Below are 20747 nucleotides of genomic sequence, written 5' to 3'. Positions count from 1 at the left end.
AAATGTCTCTTGGGATAAAGAACAAAGGCCTACTCTGCAAGGAAATGTAGTGAGATCAATTTCTTCCAGATACATAAAGAGGGAAACTAAAATGATTAAGCTTTATTCTCCTTCAGGATAGATTTTCAACAGATATATTCTCTCTTAAAGCAATTTTTAAAATCCTTTTTCCTTAAAATTGGTGTTTAAAAAAAACCTATAGCCCTACAACATATGGAAAGAAATGTTTCTTATCTAAAGTTCTCACCACTTGATAGATTATTCAAAGTATATTGAAGATAAAACATAAACATGCTATATTTATTTTTTTACTTTAAAATACATATCTTGTCATTACAACATGTTATAATGGTCTTCATAATCCCATCTTAAAAAAGAAACAGTGAAAATCCATGCATTGATCTTTCTCCTTTTAAAAAAATGGGGGGGGGGGAATGGAGGAAATGAAAATTATTCAACACTATCATAAAAAAATAAAATGTGTTCTTACCTGTCATAGCAGTTGATATCATCCAGCCAACAACCTTGCTTCACTATTTCAATGGAACCAGAAATATTCTTCCAGGTAGCAAAACAATGCCGCCGTTTATCTTTGTCACCATAACAGGATTCAACACCAGTTCTATTGGTTCTATCTCTTTCCCAATTAGCATTATAGAAAATACACTCCTGAGTTTCTGATCTACCAAGTATAGCACCTATAAGATAATAAAACGACAACTTTTAATATAACTGTATTTGTTCCTAAACAGATCGTCTCGTCTCCCAGTACATGAAACTTCAAATCTTCCTGAAATGTCAATAATTTACTGCCTTACTAGTGTTATAACATTGGGTTCAGGTTTCCAGGTCAATCTCTGTACTTTAAGTATAATAAACATAATAATAGAAAGCAACCACATATATCACAGGGTTTCTCTGTAAAAGGCCAGTTTCACTTAAGAATGTCCTTGATGGAAAGCAGTACAATTGTTAATTTTTAAAAAAATCTTGACCCTTGAGTAGACTTCTTCTCAATATTCTGTGTGACAAAATGGGAACTAACCAAAAGCACTGCTACTACACACTGAAGTACAATGACTGCCCTCAGAAAAGGCCCTTGCATGATTGAGTTGTGAACTAAACCAACCAAGGCTATTCAGACGACTATTTGGCAGAAATGTTCCCAAAATGAACCAAGTAAACCTGTTACATCAAGAAAAACACCTGACAGTATGCACTGCCAATAATAAAATATGAGTTTTCAAGCAAAAATAAGAATTTTGGAAAATTTGTATTTACCACCACCATTAGCCTGACACCTTCCCAATACTTAAAGAATTTCTGATGAGTGGTGATATTAACAAATGTGACTTTTAAATACAGAATAATGAGATGTGCCAATATTTAGAAGGTCTATATAATTCAGAGAACCAATATTTTCCAAGTGAATTATGCATGACGTTTGAAAAACACTCATGGGCAAAAAATCCATACAAAATTCAAGATAGCCAAGTAGATTTTAACATTACAGAGGACAAAAAGTTCATTAGTGGTTTCAGATTCCACACTGTAACTAACTTTTAAGAAACTATCTCTTGTCTTACATGGAAAAGCAAGGGAACTGGAATACCCAAAATAATTCTGAAAAAGATGTACAAAACAGAATTCATACTGTTTGTTTTTTCGTTGGCTGCACTGCGTGGCTTGTGAGATCTTAGTTCCCCACTCAGGCATTGAACCTGGGCCATGGCAATGAAAGCGCCGAATCCTAACCACTGGACCGCCAGGGAACTCCCCATATTACTTGTTTTTAAGACTTTTACTAAAGCTTCGGCAATCAAGACAGTGTGGTCTTAGTGAAAAGACAGACACATGAACCTACAGGACAGGACAGAGAATCCAGAAATAGACCCAAACACATATGGTCAGTTGATACACAGCGAAGGTACCAATGCATTTAGCAGAGAAAGTCAACAACTGACGCTGGAACAATTGGACATCTATATGCAAAACAAAGAACCTCAACTCATATCAACTCATAGCTCATGCTATATACAAAAATTAACTCTAAACACATCACAAACTCAAAATAAAACCTAAAACTATAAAATTTCTAGAAAAAAATGAAAAATCTGGTGACCCTAAATTATGAAGGATTTCTTAGAACACAAAACACATGAGCTACAAAAGAAAAAACTGGTAAGTTGAACTTCATTAAAATTGAAACTTCTCTTTGAAAGTTAAGGAAAAAATTTCAGACTGGGAGCAAATACTTGCAAATTATATACCTTAAAAATAACTGATATTCAGAAAATATAAAGACCTCTCACAACTCAACAATATGAAAACATACTACCCAACTTCTAAAAACTGAGCAAGAGATTCAAAGAGATGCTTTATCAAACAGATATGAATGGGAAATACTACATAAAAAGATATTCAATATCACTAATAATCCACAATTACCTTAAAAAAGGATTAAAATATTCCTCACTTTTCTAACTATATATCTGTGTATGGCCAAATTTCCTTCATATCAAAACAATACAATGGATTGTTGTATCACAACAAATTGAGTAGAAAAAACAGATATAAGAATCCAGTTGTCTTCTACTAAAACAATTATAAAGAGATCTGTAACAATTTCACTAATTTTTTTGTTGTCTTGGAAAATAGTTTTCATAAAAATCTATTCTTTTGTTAACATATAATGGATTTATTGTCACTTCTAAATAAATATATTTTAATTTTCTGCCTTAATTTCTAATATGATGAATACTTACAGATACAAAGCATATAAAAACTCTCTGGGGTAAGTCTAAAGAAGTTCTGAGACCAAAAAGTTTGAGAACTGCTGCTCTACAATGCTCTAGCACAGAGATATAATTATAAGCTGATAAAATCTGTGGCAGTAATGGTGCTGTGGACTCCTCAACTACAGAAGAAATAATAGTGTGAGCGGACATGTAAACTATGGCTGGTAACTCTATGTCCATTGTATTTTATAAAAGAAGGGCTGCTACTACTATTCATCTGCATATAAACAGTAGCCATTTTGTAAATTATTCCTTTTCAGAAACCTGTTGAAAATAACAGCAAATTAAGTTTCCTCCTTTACTAAATAACCACAAAGCAATCATACTCTGCCCATGTTATCTCAAAACAGGGGATGGCAAACTTTTTTCTGCAAAGGGCCAGAGAGTAAATATTTTAGCTTTTGCAGGCCATATGGTCTCTTTCACAACTACTCAATTCTGCCACTGTAGCACAAAAGCATCCAGAGGACAGTAAATGAATGAGCATTGTTACATTCGAATAAAACTTTATTTACAGAGAGTGAAAATTAAATTTCATGTAATTTTTACATGTCACAAAATACTATTTTTTTTTGATTTTTTTTCCAACCATTTAAAAATGTAAATATCATTCTTAGTTCACAGGCTGGATTTGGCCCACAGGCTGTGTGGTCAGCTACCTCTTATTTTTTTTAAGATTTTTTTTTTTTTGATGTGGACCATTTTTAAAGTCTTTATTGAATTTGTTACAATATTGCTCCTGTTTTAAGTTTTGGTTTTTTGGCCGCGAGGCATGTGGGATCTTAGCTCCCTGACCAGGGATCGAACCCACACTCCCTGCATTGGAAGGTGAAGTCTTAACCACTGGACCGCCAGGGAAGTCCTGGTCAGCTACCTCTTGAAACAACATCCTAATTCCCACAGTCTAGCTAACCTGCCTTTTGTTTGTTTTGTTTGTTGAGGAGGAGTCTTCTGTGAACTATCACTTGCGTAATTCATGTTAAAAACCACTATTAATTATTTTTAATTTCCAAAAGAAGACTCCATTGAAGCACAGGAACAACACTTGAACTAAATAAAACTGACCTCCCAAAAAAGAACATTGCCTATAACAAAAATGCCAAATAGGTTTTATCTTTGGCGTCAATTCTAATCAATTAAGAGTGGCTGCCAGGAGCCATGTAACTGAGAAAGATTTTGAGGTAAAGGGTTTTGAAATTAGTATAGAAGGAGAGGGGAAAACATCAGTATCTTTTCTTTGCCACCTCTGGACTTGAAAAAAGATAAACAAATGACTATTTTCTTTATTTCTTTTAATACTTCTTAATATATATATATACATATATATATATTTTTTTTTTCTTTTGCGGTACGTGGGCCTCTCACTGTTGTGGCCTCTGCCGTTGTGGAGCACAGGCTCCAGACGCGCAGGCTCAGCGGCCATGGCTCACGGGTCCAGCCGCTCCGTGGCATGTGGGATCTTCCCGGACCGGGGCACAAACCCGTGTCCCCTGCATTGGCAGGCAGACGCTCAACCACTGTGCCACCAGGGAAGCCCTACTTCTTAATATTTAATGGTAAGTTAAGATTTCAGATGATTTTCTAGATCTAGACTATCACTTGATTGATATTATCCATAGATAGAAAGAAAACTGCTTAATGGGGAAAACTGACAATCTTGCCACCCCCCCTCCTCAAGCTGATTGGGTAATCAGTCTCTATCCATCACGTCTCCAACTGACCACTAAATATAATAACATGATTATTATAAAAATAAACCAAGTTACATGTATTTTTATGTTAAGCTCACATAGTGACTTTAAAGGTGTAGTTCTAAAAAGGATGACAAAAGTTACCTATATTTACTAGTTTTTAAGAGCATCTCCCAATTTAAAATTTTCTGAAACTTTAAATTTCTACCATAGGTTTATTCTATCAAAGTAATTCCAAATAGTTAATATGACTTTCAAAAGAAATAAATGAACATAAAAGGTCTGTGTGCAGGGTTTATTATAATGGTTCTTAACAAATGATGTGCATCAGAATCCCCTATGTGTTTTCTTGAATTCACGTTTGAGTGCCATTTTGTATGCCCCAGGAATGAGTAGTTGAAAAGTACATGGCAGGCGGCGGGGAAATATATAGATGTATAGATATTGTATGTATGTTTTCTTTTCTCCTTTTGGCAAAGACCCACTGGTGATCTAATGTTCCTCCCCAGTGAAGTACCACTGGCTTAGTAGACTGTGACCTGAACTTGGAATTTAGTTTACAAACTGACCTTGAACAAGTTACCAAACCTTTCACAGCTTTGTTTCCATATTTGATTCAATTTCCCTAATAATTCCATAATTATTATGGATAATTCCATAGTTTCATAACTCACACTCAGGCAAGTTATAGCAAATCAGTAAGTCTAGTTGCAGAATCTAGTATCAGAATTATTTTAGATAATAGTTCTATTTCCAAAGTACTGCTTATACATAATGACTCATACTGACCATTTCATTTTTCCTACCATTTAAAAAGAAAAAAAAATTAATACACAGGACCTGAAATTTGTTAGAACATTTGGCCATAAAGTAGGCCTATAAAAGTCATACTCAAAACCTGAAATACTCCTCCCATGAGGAAAAAGTAAATTTTACCTACTGCAACTGCATCTGAGGACAATTAGGGTTTTGTTTTTTAAAAGCATTAAGTATTAAAATAATACACCAACACTAATTTTACAGTCTCTCCCAGAAAAAGATGAAGAGGGACTACTTAACTAATTTTCTGAAGCCAGTATTACCTTGATACAAAAACCAAAGACAGAACAAAAAAGAAGAGGGGTAATACAGACCAGTTTCTCTCACTAACTTAGATGTAAAAGTTCTCAACAAAATTTTAGCAAACAAAATCCAAAACTGTATTTTTTTAAAGTAATACATCACAACCACGTACAATCTATTCCAGGCATGTAAGGTTGGTTTGATATTCAAAAATCAGTAAATGCAATCTGCCAAATAAACAGGCTAAAAGAGAAAAATCATATGGTCTATCAGTATAACAGGAATAGATGGAAACTTCCCCAAAGTCACAAAGAGCACCTACAAAAAAAACTACAGCCAACATCATACTTAATGGTGAAAGACTGAATGATTTCCCTCTAATATCAGAAACAAGGCAATAATGTCTACTCCCACCACTTTTATTTAACACAGTACTGAAAGTTTTAGCTATTGCAACAAGGCAAGAAAAAGAAATTAAAGGCATACCAATTGGAAAAGAAGATATAAAACTGTTTCCATTTGCAGATGAAATGACTGTCTATTTAGGAAATTCCAAGGAATCTTCAAACAGAAAAAATGCTAGAACTAGTGAGTGAGTTCCATAAGATCACAGAATACAAATCAACACACAAATATCAACTGTGTTTCTTTATACTGACAATGAACAACTGGAACTGAAAGTAAAAATTAAAAGTACCAGTTACAATTGCTCCTAAGAAAATAAAATACATATAGTCTAATAAAACATATATAGGATTTGTATGATGAAAATCATAAAATGTTGATGAAAGAAATCAAAGAAGACCTAAACACTTGGAGAGACATACTGTATTCATGGATTGGAAGAGTCAACATAATAAAGATGTCCATTTTCCCTAAACTGATAAATAGGATTAATCCAATTCACATCAAAATCTCAGCAAATTTCTTTGTAGACACCTAAAAGAGCTTATTAATGTGTTGAAAAAGAATAATAAAGGGAGAAATCACTCTTCTTGGTGTTAAGGCTTACCATATAGTTGCAGTAGCATGACAGTGTGGTACTGGTGGAGACAAAGACACAAAGACCAGTGGTACAGATAGAGGACCCAGAAACAGACCCATACGAATATGCCCAATTAATTTTTAACAAATGAGCAAAAGAATTTTAAAGGAGGAGAGATAGCCTTTGCAATAAATGGTGCTGGAACAGTGGACATGGATCAAGCAAATATTCCTTAAATGCCCTCCCCTTTGCAATCTATCATCATTCTAAGAGTTTCTGAAAGGCCAGCTCTTGCAAAAAGCCTCCCAGGCTAAATCTCACATATGTGACAATTTTCAAGTTTTCTCATCAGAACTCCTCCTTCCCACAAAATGCACACTACTTGCAATCCAATATAAAATATTTTATATTTACTCATTGGTTTTAGTTAGTTGTCTATATAAGTTCTTTCATACATCAGAATGCTATTGGATCTAAGACTGTCTTACTTGCCCTCCAAACATAAACAGTACTTAACGAATGATTAAAATGTAAAAATGTGATGTGACAACTGAATTTTAAAAATCCACCAACTAGGGCTTCCCTGGTGGCGCAGTGGTTGAGAGTCCACCTGCTGATGCAGAGGACACGGGTTCGTGTCCCAGTCTGGGAAGATCCCACATGCCACGGAGTGGCTGGGCCCATGAGCCATGGCCGCTGAGCCTGTGTGTCCGGAGCCTGTGCTCCACAACGGGAAAGGCCACAACAGTGAGAGGCCCGTGTACAGCAAAAAAAAAAAAAAAATCCACCAACTACTACTGCACCCCCATCTCCTTTGAAACAGATAGATGGAATTAAAGAATCTTTTATGATTATGAATTGTATTAATTTCTTATCTGATTAAGGTGACAATGTTTTTCACAGTCCTGTGACCAGCCTCATCCTATCACAATTTTCCTACGGTATGCAACCAACATTAAACAGAAAGAAAAGAACTGTTTTGACAACTTACAAATCTGAGGCTCACTTCTGGAAAAGTATTTTAATGCTGTCTGAAACTATCAACAAGTCACTGAGAACACAGTATAAACAGGTTACTGAATGCCTTCCCTAACCTTGTGCCTCCCAAAGGCAACTTAGTTTGCTAGGAAGGGTTAATGAAGTTTCAAAAATAATAAATACAACATGAAAAGCAATTCTTGTTTTCCCTTCACATGTCACTGCTTCCCACCACTCTAGGGGTAGAACACACATCCAAAGAGAATCACTTATGGAAGGCAGATCAAACTGAATGATGCTTTTAATCAAAAACATTTTATAGTACAAATAAAATAAATTAAAATTATATCAAAACACTGATACAACCCTCATGCAACCCTCAATATGACGGATACCCTAATTTCCCCCAATGAGAAGATATTTTAAAAATCTTTTGACCAACTTGAAATATACAAACCTTTCTATATTTGTATGAAAAGCCCAATGTATACTTAATTTTAACTCATTAATTTAGTTTTATGAATGTTTTAAAATCATGAAGCACAAAAATTTTAAAAACAATTTTGTTCAAACTTCACATATGTCTTTCAACAAGTATCATCTCATTACCTTCTTTTTGAGTCATTTAAAAGTAACAAAACTTGAATTATCTTCATTTCCGTTTAAGTTGTTTGAGAAACAGTACTTTTTGAAGTCATATAGAATATTGTCACTGGAAATGTTTCTCCAAGCCACAAACTTCCACTCCCATAATATTAAGACACTGTTTTTTTCCCATTGTTCTATAGGTATATATTGTGATGTTCATAAAGTACTTATAATATTGCTCTTAAAAGTGAGATTTTAAAGGCTTTTTTTTTTTTACCTTTGTGAATAGTTTACAACAAATTATAATAGTTAGTCAACCCTCCCAAGAATAATTTCTTATCTGTTTGAACTCTTTATTCCCCTTTTACCTTTTCCCTCGGGAAACTTCCATAAAAATTCAAAACTAGCACTGACTGGCATCATTTCAAGCCTGTCTTCTACAAACATTATACTTCTATTCAAAATAAAATTATTGAGCAAGAGCCTCAAAATATTAAAAACTTTGCAAAGTCTCAAATATAAAATGACTTTTTCTGGGAATAAACTTTGAAGAAAACTTTGCTTTTATATTGAACATATACAGATGAAAAAAATTGATCATATGCTTGTACCGTAAATTAAAACACCAAGATAAGGGCTATAAATAAATGCAGTAGGACTTTGGAGATGATAACCTGGACCTCCACTAAACTATGAGCTTCCAGAACAAGCCCTACTATCATTGCTGTATCAGCAGTACCTGGCACAGTACAGGAACTCATTAAACATGCACTAAATCAATCAATTAACAAGGAAATGAAAAAAGAAGGTTTTATGGAGGAAAGGGGACTAAAGCAGGACTATTAAGGAAAGAGACAGAACTGAGCTAAACAGAGACAGAGAAGATCATGATCAAATAAACAGGGCTGTGGTTAATCAGTGTTTGACAAGATTGCTTTCACTAAACATGAACATTCCATATTCTTCAGTATTGGGTATAATCAAGGCAGATTTGCAAGACATCAAAAGTTAAGAATAAAAGTTATATTTTTAAGATTAACCTGAAAATCAGTAAACTGTGTTGGAATGGAAGGAAACTCAGCAAGCCATATTAACTACCCAATAAAAACCAGGAGTCTATAACATCCATGCTTATCAGATGGCCACAGGTATCAAAAGGACTGGCAAATTAGAATATGGAGATCAAGTTTTTGCTTTACACAGTCTCTTATTTGGTCTAAGTGTAAGAAAGTAAGATAAAAGTGACCTGAGTTAGGTATTTGGCTGTTGATAAATGTTTAGCTTACATCATCTTACAAAATAAAGCTTTATTCCATATATATTTACCCTATGTTTCTTTTTTTTGCTAACTCTCTTCCTGATGTTATGTTCTTACTGTCATGAAAGGTATGTATTGTCCGGGATAAGCAAGGTATCTTCAAAGATAAGGCACAACAGAAAAGTGGTTTTGCCTATAGCCACAAAATGTGTGGGCTACCTATAAATGCCCAGATCTCAAGATTGAAATAATTCTATGCAATTCTCTGGCACTCATTCAAAATACGAATTATATCAAAACAGGTACAAGCAGATACAAGTATTACCTAGACCATATAAAACAGGTTTCTGATATTAGATGTTCATTTTGGGGGGAACAGGGAGATCATGGTGACTGCAGCTAGAGGCCAATACTCCCATCAGAATAAATGGACTATTTTTTCAATTGCACAAAAGCCAAAACTGGGCATAAACTTAGAAGAATAAGAGATAAAGGTAAATTCTCAGAACAGACATCCTAAGATAGATTAAGGAACCCCTCCCCCCCCCACACACACACAAAGTAGTTTCTACTAAAAACAACCTACAAGTCTCAATTACTCTGAAAAGACACTAGGTACATTAAGGGGTTTTAGTGCTTCATTTACTTGGGAAAATGCAGGCTTTCTTTTTAGTAAATCATCAAACTCTGATGTAAAAACGGATCACTTCAGCTGCTATGAAAGTAATGTGAAATATTACCCTTGAGGAACCAGCAGTATTAAGAGTGAGAAACTTAAAACAAAACAAAACAAAACAACTCATCACAAAGTTTTCATCAAAGTAACATCTGGCAACTTAAAACCAGCAACTGAAGAAAATCAGCAATACTTATTAGAGAAGTTTTAAATAGCAGTACACTTCTATTAAAGGAAAAGAATACAAACTGAAAACTCACTATGATATTAAATAACAGCTATATCACTTAACTAGCCTTATTTTAAAAATCACCAATGGACTTCATATTTATAACTAAGATGTTTAGTACTAGAAGAGAAGAATCTAAAATTCTTGTTTATTACTTCTATGTGTTGTGTAATTTCTTTAAAACTCATTTTAATAATTTGTTTTTATGCATCTATAAACAGATCAAAGGTCTTCTGGTATCCTTTCTTTTCTATATTAATAAACATCACAGAAGTCACCTTCCCTATTTGGCTGCCCTGGGCTGTTTTTAAGTATTAGGAAAAGAAGTAAAGTCCACAATGTCCCAAAAGACTTCTGATAAACAAGTTAGAAATATGAGGAAGGAGAATAAATTTTCAAATAAAATTTCTGGATGGCAATGCAACATTTTAGGACCTGTCAATCTAATTTTTATTTTTATTTTTTTAAACTAAGCACCTTCCTACCACCAAACAATCACTTCCAAAGGAAAACACAAACACTTTCTGGCAATTTTCCCAGAAATTTTTTTTGCCTTGCCTGTTATACTCAGTACTATCAGTCTGACAAAACAGTTCAAGATTCTGTCCATCTAGCTTAAGTAATATAAACTAAAAACAGAACTTATGTGGAATAAAATAAAAATATAAACATTGTACGTTGTAACACTAGACACAGTGTGTGCATACATGGGTATGAGAAGGAGAATAAAAGTAGATGTCAACAGTTAACCACTGGTTATCTAAGGACCCCTAATGTTAATTCCTGACAAATTACTAAGATAACCACCTAAAATGTATTTTAACACTGTTAACTCATCAGTGACTGATTTTCCTCATATAGGTCCAAAATAAGTATATATCTACTTTTATACAGACCAGGGTTTGAAGAACACATAAATTTCTCAAACCTCTCTCTTAAAAATCCTTACCAAATTTTAGAGGCCCAAAGAGAACACCAAATTTGAAATAGAATTACCTTTTATAAAAGAGGCAAGCAAAACCTCTCTAAATAAAGCTCTTACAAATTTCTTATTTTTTAATTCACTTAATTGTAGATCTAGTTCAATACAAAGAGGTTTAATAAGAGTTACCAGATCATGAAATGAAAAAAGGCAAAATATCAACTCTTAATTTGGAAATAGTTCTCAAACAACTGAGAACACAGTTTGATTATATTTAGTAAGTTTTTAAAAACACATATATTTACCAGCTTTGCTCTTAAGAAACTACTGATCTCTTAGATCTTAAAAAATTAAAATACTCAGTTAATTTTCTATGATATTTCTATAACTATTACCCCACCCTCCAAAAATGAAAGATTCATTTGCTACTTAATTCATAAGAGAAAAGGGAAAGCCCTTAAAACTAATAACCCTTTTTAAAAAATCCCTAAATCACAACAATACAAAACATGCACCCTTCCTCTAAAACCCAGAGAAAACTAAGCAAAAATTTCAGGTAAACATTCTAAATCAAATGAATATTTGATTCTAGGTTACAGTTACTGGCCTCTTGTGTAAAATTTGTAAAAGTTGTATTTGTAAAAGTCATGATTGCCCATTTTAAAGATAAACACATCCACCTAATACCTTTCATCCATCTCTACCTTTCTGTAGAGCAAAATTTTTAAAGAACCTCATTTTTAAAACTCTTCTTTAAGTACAGAAGATGCTCTACCCCCGGCTTGTTCAATAAAAGATACTAACTTAATCTGTGCTGAATTACTAAACACTAAATAACAAAAGACATCCATTATAAAGTTCTCCCCAAAAAGAAAGAAAAATTTCTTTAAAAGTAACATCTTTACACCGTTAAAGGTAACCGTTCTCATTCTCTTAAGGAATGACTTGACATCTTTTTAGGCAGAAATGTACTTTAAGTTGGTATATTTGGTTGGTAGCCTGGAATAAAAGCATTGATTTTATCATCAACCGCCAAAGAATTTCATTTTCCTGAATACATAAAGTATATATAGAATAATAGGAAACAGGAAAAGAGCAAACCACAAAACTCCAAATTTGTGATTCAACTGACTAGCACCTGGGAACACATTTAAGATTACTTTTCTAGGACAGTCCAAGAAAGCCTGGCAAATTTCCAGACCTCGACCTCTCTGTGCCTTTTTAATAATTAAAAGGGGGGGGGGCAGGTAATGGTTGTATGAAAAGACCTGCTTTCTTCTAATTTTAACCAATATAAGTAGGCTTCTTATGACATTATGAGGGAGAGATTTCTACAAACAAAGAACAAGAAAAACAGAAGCCCAATGTTTTCCCCTCACAAATTAGAAAAGTCCACCCTGCTACCCCTCTGCCCCTTGGCGGGACACTTTTAAAGTCTATTTTGGTGACACATTACATGAAATCTTAAGAGGACATTATGTCTTTCACACAGGTAGAGCATCTTCCACATTCAACAAATATATAGTGTTGGTAGGCATTTTGATATTTAAGTACTAAGCAAAATAGTAAAAAAGAAAATATTTTCAAAATTTGAGATATCTTTAACCTCAACCTGGGAAAAAGAAAAAATGAGTCCTAATTTTTCAAAACAAGACACTAGAAGTAGAAAGCAGGAGAGAAACTTACAAATCTTTAGATATTTCTGAACTTCAATTAAGGCTTATTCTAATTCCTCCTGTAAGGTAAAACTGGGAAGGCAGGAACGATAAATAAATGATCAGAAGGTCACAAAGACTAGGGAATTTCAAGTATGCTTCTTTATCAATGTATTTTATTTAAAGGAAAAAACTCATGTTATTGCCTCTAAAAAAGTAGGATTTTGTGTTGGAACTGAATTTGGAAGATAAGAAGATGACTAAAAAAATATAAAATTTGAATGAGATATCCTGACAGCATACAAAAGAGCTCACTAGTCATCACTGCTTGGTATTACGGAACAGCCACACCACCAACTCCTTAGTAGTAGACAGGTAGTACAGACACCTTAGAAAGCTAAAATAAACCCTCTATACAGGCCTTTATACTAGCTATAAAGAAACCATACTTTCATACTAGCACCCTTAAACGAATAAAGCAATAAAATAATGTTACCTAGCTTGTCAAATGAAAATTTATAGATAACTGACATCAAAAAAAAAAGAGCAAAATCATTTGGTCATAAGAAATCAAATTGTAAAAAAATCTAAGCTAATTTTTGAAGGAGGTGAGTGTCAGTGGAGTAAGAAGGTTATACTGCAAGTCACCAATCTCTCTCCCTGGGCTAGGGCAATAGCCTCCCTAACTGATTTCCCAGGTTCCACTTTTATCCTATTCAAACAAAATCAAGTCATTCCCCCACTTTAAAGACATTCAATGGCTTTCCACTACCCTTGGCCTTAAAATAAAATTTGAACAAATCCTATAAGGCCTTCCACAGTTTGGCCTCTGTCCAGCCTTAATTCACACCAGACAAGCGAACTTCTTTCTTGGAACATCAAACTCCTTCAGGCCTTGATACATTCTTTCTACCACCGCCTCCCCATCCCTAACCCCTTTTAATGGGTGAGATACTGGAGTGGAGTAAGCATTGAGAAAACGCTTGGAAAAGTTTAATAAGAGTTACCAGATCATGAAATGAAAAAAGGCAGAATATCAACTCTTAATTTGGAAATAGTTCTCAAACAACTGAGAACACAGTTTGATTATATTTAGTAAGTTTTTAAAAACACATATATTTACCAGCTTCGCTCTTAAGAAACTACTGATCTCTTAGATCTTAAAAAATTAAAATACTCAGTTAATTTTCTATGATATTTCTATAACTATTACCCCACCCTCCAAAAATGAAAGATTCATTTGCTACTTAATTCATAAGAGAAAAGGGAAAGCCCTTAAAACTAATAACCCTTTTTAAAAAATCCCTAAATCACAACAATACAAAACATGCACCTTCCTCTAAAACCCAGAGAAAACTAAGCAAAAATTTCAGGTAAACATTCTAAATCAAATGAATATTTGATTCTAGGTTACAGTTACTGGCCTCTTGTGTAAAATTTGTAAAAGTCATGTTTGCCCATTTTAAAGATAAACACATCCATCTAATACCTTTCAACAACTACCAAAGTTGTTTTAGATGTTGGCTTGTCTGAACCTTATAAAAGAGATTTTTATAAAAATCTTATACCAAAGTTGTTTTAGATGTTGGCTTGTCTGAATTTATAAAAGAGAAGTAGCAGGAATAGTAAAAATCAGATTAACACACTCATTCTTATTTATTATTACAAAGTATATTCTATCTAAATCTTTCATGTTTACAATTTTAAAACATTTCCTTCGGGCTTCCCTGGTGGCGCAGTGGTTGAGAGTCCGCCTGCCAATGCAGGGGATACGGGTTCGTGCCCCGGTCCGGGAAGATACCACATGCCACGGAGCAGCTGGGCCCGTGAGCCATGGCTGCTGAGCCTGCGCATCCAGAGCCTGTGCTCCGCAACGGGAGAGGCCACAACAGTGAGAGGCCCGCGTACCACAAAGAAAAAAAAAAAAAATTTCCTTCAAATCTCTTCTAAACTTGAAGAAAACATTTTTTTCTTGAACACTTTAATAGACCTGCTATATTCATACTGCCCAAATCTAACAATTTTGTTCTGTTACTTACCACAAAAGAATTATTAATAGTATCTCGATAAAATTTTCCCTCCACAACTTAATGGAACAAAATATATATACTACAGGCAATAATTTTTACTATAAGTATTCATACTTCTCTGTACAGGCATACCTCGGGGCTCGGGTTCCAGATAACTGCAACAAAGTGACTTCGCAATAAACCAAGTCGCACAAATTTTTTGGCTTCTCAGTGCATATAAAAGTTATGTTTACACTATACTGTAGTCTATTAACTGTACAAAAAGCATTATGCCTGAAAAGACAGTGTACACACCTTAAGTAAAAAATACTTTACTGCTAAAAAATGCTAACCATCACCTAAGCCTTCAGTGAGTCCTAATCTTTTTGCCAGTGGAGGGTCTTGCCTTGATGCTGATGGCTGCTGACTGATCAGGGTAGTGGTTGCTGAATCTTTGGGTGGCTCTGGCACTATCTTAAAGTAAGACAACAATGATGTTTGCCACATCAATTGATTCTTCCTTTTATGAATGATTTCTCTGTAGCAGGCAACGCTGTTTGATAGTATTTTACCCACAATAGAACTTCTTTCAAAATGGGAGTCAATCCTCTCAAACTCTGCAGCTGCTTTATAAACTAAGTTTATATAATATTCTAAACACTTTGCTGTTATTTCAACAATCATCATAGTGTCTTCACCAGGAGTAGATTCCATCTCAAGAAACCACTTTCTTTGCTCATCCATAAGAAATAAATCCTTATCCATTCAAGTTTTATCATGAGGCTGCAGCAGTTCAGTCACATCTGCAGGCTCCACTTCTAATTCTAGTTCTCTTGCTAATTCCACATCTGCAGTTACTTCCTCCACTGAAGTCTTGAACCCCAAGCCCCTCAATCTGTGAGAGTCGGAATCAACTGCTTCCAAATTCCTGCTAATGTTGATATTTTCACCTCTTCCCATGAATCACAAATGTTCTTAATGGCAGCTAGAATGGTGGTGAATTCTTTCCAGAAGGTTTCCAACTTACTTTGCCCAGATCCATCAGAGGAATCACTCACCATCTATAGCACCCATGGCCTTATGAAATGTATTTCTTAAATAATAAGACCTGAAAGTTGAAATTACTCCTTGATCCATGGGCCACAAAATGGATACTGCATTAGCAGGCATGGAAACGACATAATCTCATTGAACATCTTCATCAGAGCTCTTGGGTGACCAGGTGCATTGTCAGTGAGCAGTAATTTTTAAAGGAATCTTTTTTTTTTTTTCCCTAAGCAACAGGTCTCAATAGTGGGCTTAAAATATTCAGTAAACCATGCTGTAAACAGATGTCCAGGCTCTGTTGTTCCATTTATAGAGCACAGGCAGAATAGATTTAGCATAATTCTTAAGGTCCCTAGGATTTTCATAATGGTAAATGGCACTGGCTTCAACTTCAAGTCACCAGCTGCATTAGCCCCTAATAAGAGAGCCAGCCTCTCCTTTGAAGCTTTGAAGCCAGGCACTGACTTCTCCTCTCTAGCTATGAAAGTCCTAGATGGCCTCTTCTTCCAATAGAAGGCTGTTTTGTCTCTACTGAAAATCTGTTGTTTAGTGTAGCCACCTTCATTCATTATTTTAGCTTGATCTTCTGGAAAACTTGCTGCAGCTTTTACATCAGCACTTGCTGCTTTCACCTTGATATTATGGAGACAGAGTCTTTCCTTAAACTCAGGAACCAACCTTTGCTAGCTTCAAACTTTTCTTCTGCAGCTTCCTCACCTCTCTCAGGCTTCACAGAACTGAAGAAAGTTAGGGCCTTGCTCTGGATTAGGCTCTGGTTTAAAGGAATACTGTGGTTGGTTTGATCTTCTATCCAGACCACTGAAACTTTCTCCATGTCAGCAATAAGGCTGTTTTGCTTATCATTTGTGTGTTCACTGGAGTAGCACTTTTAATTTCCTTTAAGAATTTTTCCTTTGCTTTCACAACTTGGCTGTTTGGCACAAGAGGCCTAGCTCTTGGCCTATCTCAGCTTTCAACATGCCTTCCTCACTAAGCTTAATCATGTCTAGCTTTTGATTTAAAGTGAGAGATGTGTGACTCTTCCTGTCACTTAAACACTAAGAGGCCACTGTAGGGTTATTAATTGGCCTAATTTCAATATTGTTGCATCTCAGAGAATAAGGAGGCCCAAGGAGAGGGGGAGAGATGAGGGAACAGCTGATCGGTAGAGCAGTCAGAATACACACAACATTTAGCAATTAATTTTGCCGTCTTGTATCGGTACAGTTTGTGGTGCCCCAAAACAATTACAACAGTAACATCAAAAAGATCACTGATCACAGATCACCATAACAAATAATGAAAAAGTGTGAAATATTGTGAGTACTACCAAAACTTGACACAGAGACACGCTGTGAGCAAATGCTGCTGGAAAAACAGCACCGCTAGACTTGTTCAACGCAGGGTTGCCACACACTTCCAATTTGTAAAATATGCTACATCCATGCAGTAGTAAAGAAATTTGGTTTTCAGAGAGTAAAAGAGCAGCATGATAAATGTAGCACTAACAGTTTTCATCAAGTATCAAAGGAAGAGCAGAACATAGACATTCTAGACTAGTCTCCTTCAGAAAGCCTTCATATAAACCTCTATAAAGCAAACTACTCATAGTTAGTCCATAAATTTTATCACCTTCGCTAATATAACTTGCATTTGAAATGTCATGTTTACATTGAAAACAAGGTATGTCTACTACAACAATAATCAATAGCTGGTAAGATTTCCTATCTAATGAATGATTTTTTTTTTTTTTTTTGTGGCTGCGACACACAGCATGCGGGATCTTAGTTCCCTGACCAGGGATCGAACCTGCACCCCCTGCAGCGGAAGCACAGAGTCTTAACCACTGGAACGCCACGGAAGTCCCCTATATGAATGATGAAACTATTTTCTAATAAGCCACCACCTATATACCCCATTAAGAAAACCAGAAAAACTCCTCTTTACTTAAACTAATAGTAAAAGGCACTTTTTGTGTTCAGGAGTATGACAGACAACCTCGGAAATGTAGAACTGAAGAAGAGTAAATAAAGTTAAACTATCTACTTTTAAATCCGATAGTGGAAGGGGGATAACACATTGATACATCCTTGCTTATGCCCTAATAAGTTTAGTAAGTTAAATGTCTTAAAAGGAATTGTTGGGCCCACCCTGAGTGCCATTCCACCATTTTTTCAACATCCTCCCACCCAGTAATGTTTATATCTACCATTTTCTTAAGGAACAAAGATCCACAGAACCCTAACAACTATCAGGGCTGTTCCCAGTCTTTTATTTGTGAAACGTTTAAACATAAGGTTAAAAAATTCTTATTAGTAAGCCACTGAAAGATGCCAAAATAAGATTCAAAAAAGTTCAAATATAGGACATTTTCCTCCAACTTAAAAGCTACTTTTCCAGTGCCAGAAACTAATTAAGGACACAGCTGGCCAATGTGTAGGTTTAGGGCTACCCTAGAAATGGAAATCTGGGTTCAGACGTGTAGCAAAAAGCAAAGGAATTCAGAGACACAAAAACTTTAGTAATAATGCTACTGTTGTTGCCCTTTCTCATGCTCAGTGATGTATTTGTGCACTGAGGAGATGGGGAAGGGACAGGAGCAACAGGAGATAAGAAAAGGATGGAGATAAAAAGCAGTTGAAAGGACATAGGGAACAACTGCAACCATCCACGTTGTTCTCTGTTAAGCAGCTGGCTGGCTGGTGACTCAGGGGTCAACAATTCTAATCCCCGGCCTTCACTGAATCTGAAAACCAATTCCTGGTGGAATTTACACACCCTCTTCCTATTTAGCACTTATACCCACCTGCCCCAATTTTCAGTGAAGAACAATTTTGCTTTTTAAAAACAAACTAAGAACAGGGAATGACTGCAATAAAAGTTTGAGCCCAACAGGAACTTAAGTATCAATAGGTATTAAAAGCCTCATAAGTCTGATGAAGAGAATGGAAGTGATAAGCTGATGAAAATTATGTCCTAGGTGCCACAAAATCTATGATCTCTCTTTAACATTAGCATTTTTCAAACATAAATTAGCACTTACAGCATATACCTAACACCTGAGAAGAGGCTTGGGAGTAAATACCTAAGAGAAAAGGCAGCAGCGCTGGTGTAAGTAAACAAAATGGGTTTTATCAAACCAATTTTTAATTTTTTACTTAGTCTGGTACTTAGGAATTTTAAATCTGTAATAAGCTATTTCATTAATTATACCATACAGTAAAAAGGGAAACCAAGAAGCCAGGGTGAGAGACAAAAACTGAGATATAGTACAAGAAAAACAGAAGTAACAGTGAGTGAGCAGACTGTTTAAATAAGAAACAGGAAAAAGGACCAAAAACTGAGGATTGTTCATGGGAATAAAGGCATTTAATCCGTTCAAGAGGTGAACGCTAGTGTTGCAGATCATGCTTGCAGGAGCACAGTACTAGGCATACAATAAAGCTCAACAGCTTTTCTAACAGAAGTACTACACACTGCCTATCTTATTTTCTGCTTCCCTATTTATTTTGCCACAAAATCTTAAATTTTCACTAATGGATGGTAACATTTTTGAATCCCTGAAACTAACTTTAAAAGGAAGGCTAAGGAGTATAGACTCAGTCAAGATCCAACCATGTCCTACGATTTTCTTTCTTATAAAAATGTTTTCTGCGATATTAAACAGCTTTAACCTGCAGGTGGTAGATTTGTCCCTTCATTTTGACATCTGTGTTAACACCATCTTGAGTTCCTATGGGAAAAACATACACAAACACATGTAGAGTTCTAATGTGCAATATTTTTATGTTCACTTTCAAGCTGGAAGCAAACTATTCCTAATTTATGTTGTGCAGCCAGTGCCTACAAAATTTATGCCTCTAGAGGAAACAAGAAACAGAGCCATGTTTCTCAAAGTGTGGGCCATGAACAACCTCCACCTAAATCACCAAAACACTCATTTCTGCCCCCAGTCCAGACCAACTAAATTGAATTCTCTAAAAGTGTGCTGTCTGGTCAACACACTGCATGCTTAAAAACCATTTAATAAGTATTTCTATATATTAAATTATGTGTAGGGATTAGACACCAAAATAAGAATGTTTTAAAGCATGAAACACTATAACCAACACAAAGTATATACCCAGTAACAGTCTGCCCTCTCTGGAAATGGAAAAAATGGGGGATTATATTTTATCCCCAGAAAACACCCTAGTAGTGGGGGTGGTTTTTTTGTTTGTTGAGAGCAGAGGGTTTAATTGATGGAAGAGTATGAAAGTACAGATAATCCCTAAATAGGACAACCTAAACAACTGAATCACAAAAATTATTTTTAAAAAATTATTCCTAATATTATTAGGAATTATTATTCCTAGTATTAAACACTTTAATGCCTAAATTAAAAAATTAGAACAGGGACTTCCCTGGTGGCGCAGTGCTTAAGAATCTGCCTGCCAGTGTAGAGGACACAGTTTCGGTCCTTGGTCCAGGAAGATCCCACATGCCACGGAGCAACTAAGCCCGTGTGCCGCAACTACTGAAGCCTGCCCACTCTAGGGCCCACGTGCTGCAACTACTGAGCCCGCATGCTGCAACTACTGAAGCCTGTGTGCCTAGAGCCCATGCTCCACAACAAGAGAAGCCACCGCAATGAGATGCCTGTGCACCACAACGAAGAGTAGCCCCCGCTTGCCGCAACTAGAGCAAGCCCACGCACGACAACGAAGACCCAACACAGCCAAAAAAAAAAAAATTTAAGAAAAAAAAATTAGAATAGACGTTAGTCTTTCCTTCAAATTATATATTCATCTGGTCTGAATGTCTATAATCCAACTGGGCCTCTCTGCACCTAATAAAAGCAAAAAATTAA

General features: G+C 35.3%; 1 protein-coding gene across 1 annotated transcript in view; it reads right to left on the bottom strand.

The window, feature by feature from the left end:
* The window catches only part of ACVR2A (activin A receptor type 2A), an 88027-nt gene that overhangs the window by 35978 nt on the left and 31302 nt on the right, over window positions 1-20747 (bottom strand). The window contains exon 2 of the mRNA XM_082630261.1: window positions 491-698. Coding sequence (XP_082486387.1) covers window positions 491-698 — 208 coding nt within the window. The remainder of the gene's footprint in view (window positions 1-490; window positions 699-20747) is intronic.

Source organism: Mesoplodon mirus (genome assembly GCF_964341445.2).
Source record: "Mesoplodon mirus genome assembly, chromosome: 8".
In the NCBI taxonomy this organism is placed as follows: domain Eukaryota; kingdom Metazoa; phylum Chordata; class Mammalia; order Artiodactyla; family Ziphiidae; genus Mesoplodon; species Mesoplodon mirus.
Note: the sequence above shows the minus strand (reverse complement) of the source record. Positions and strands in the feature narration are given on the sequence as shown.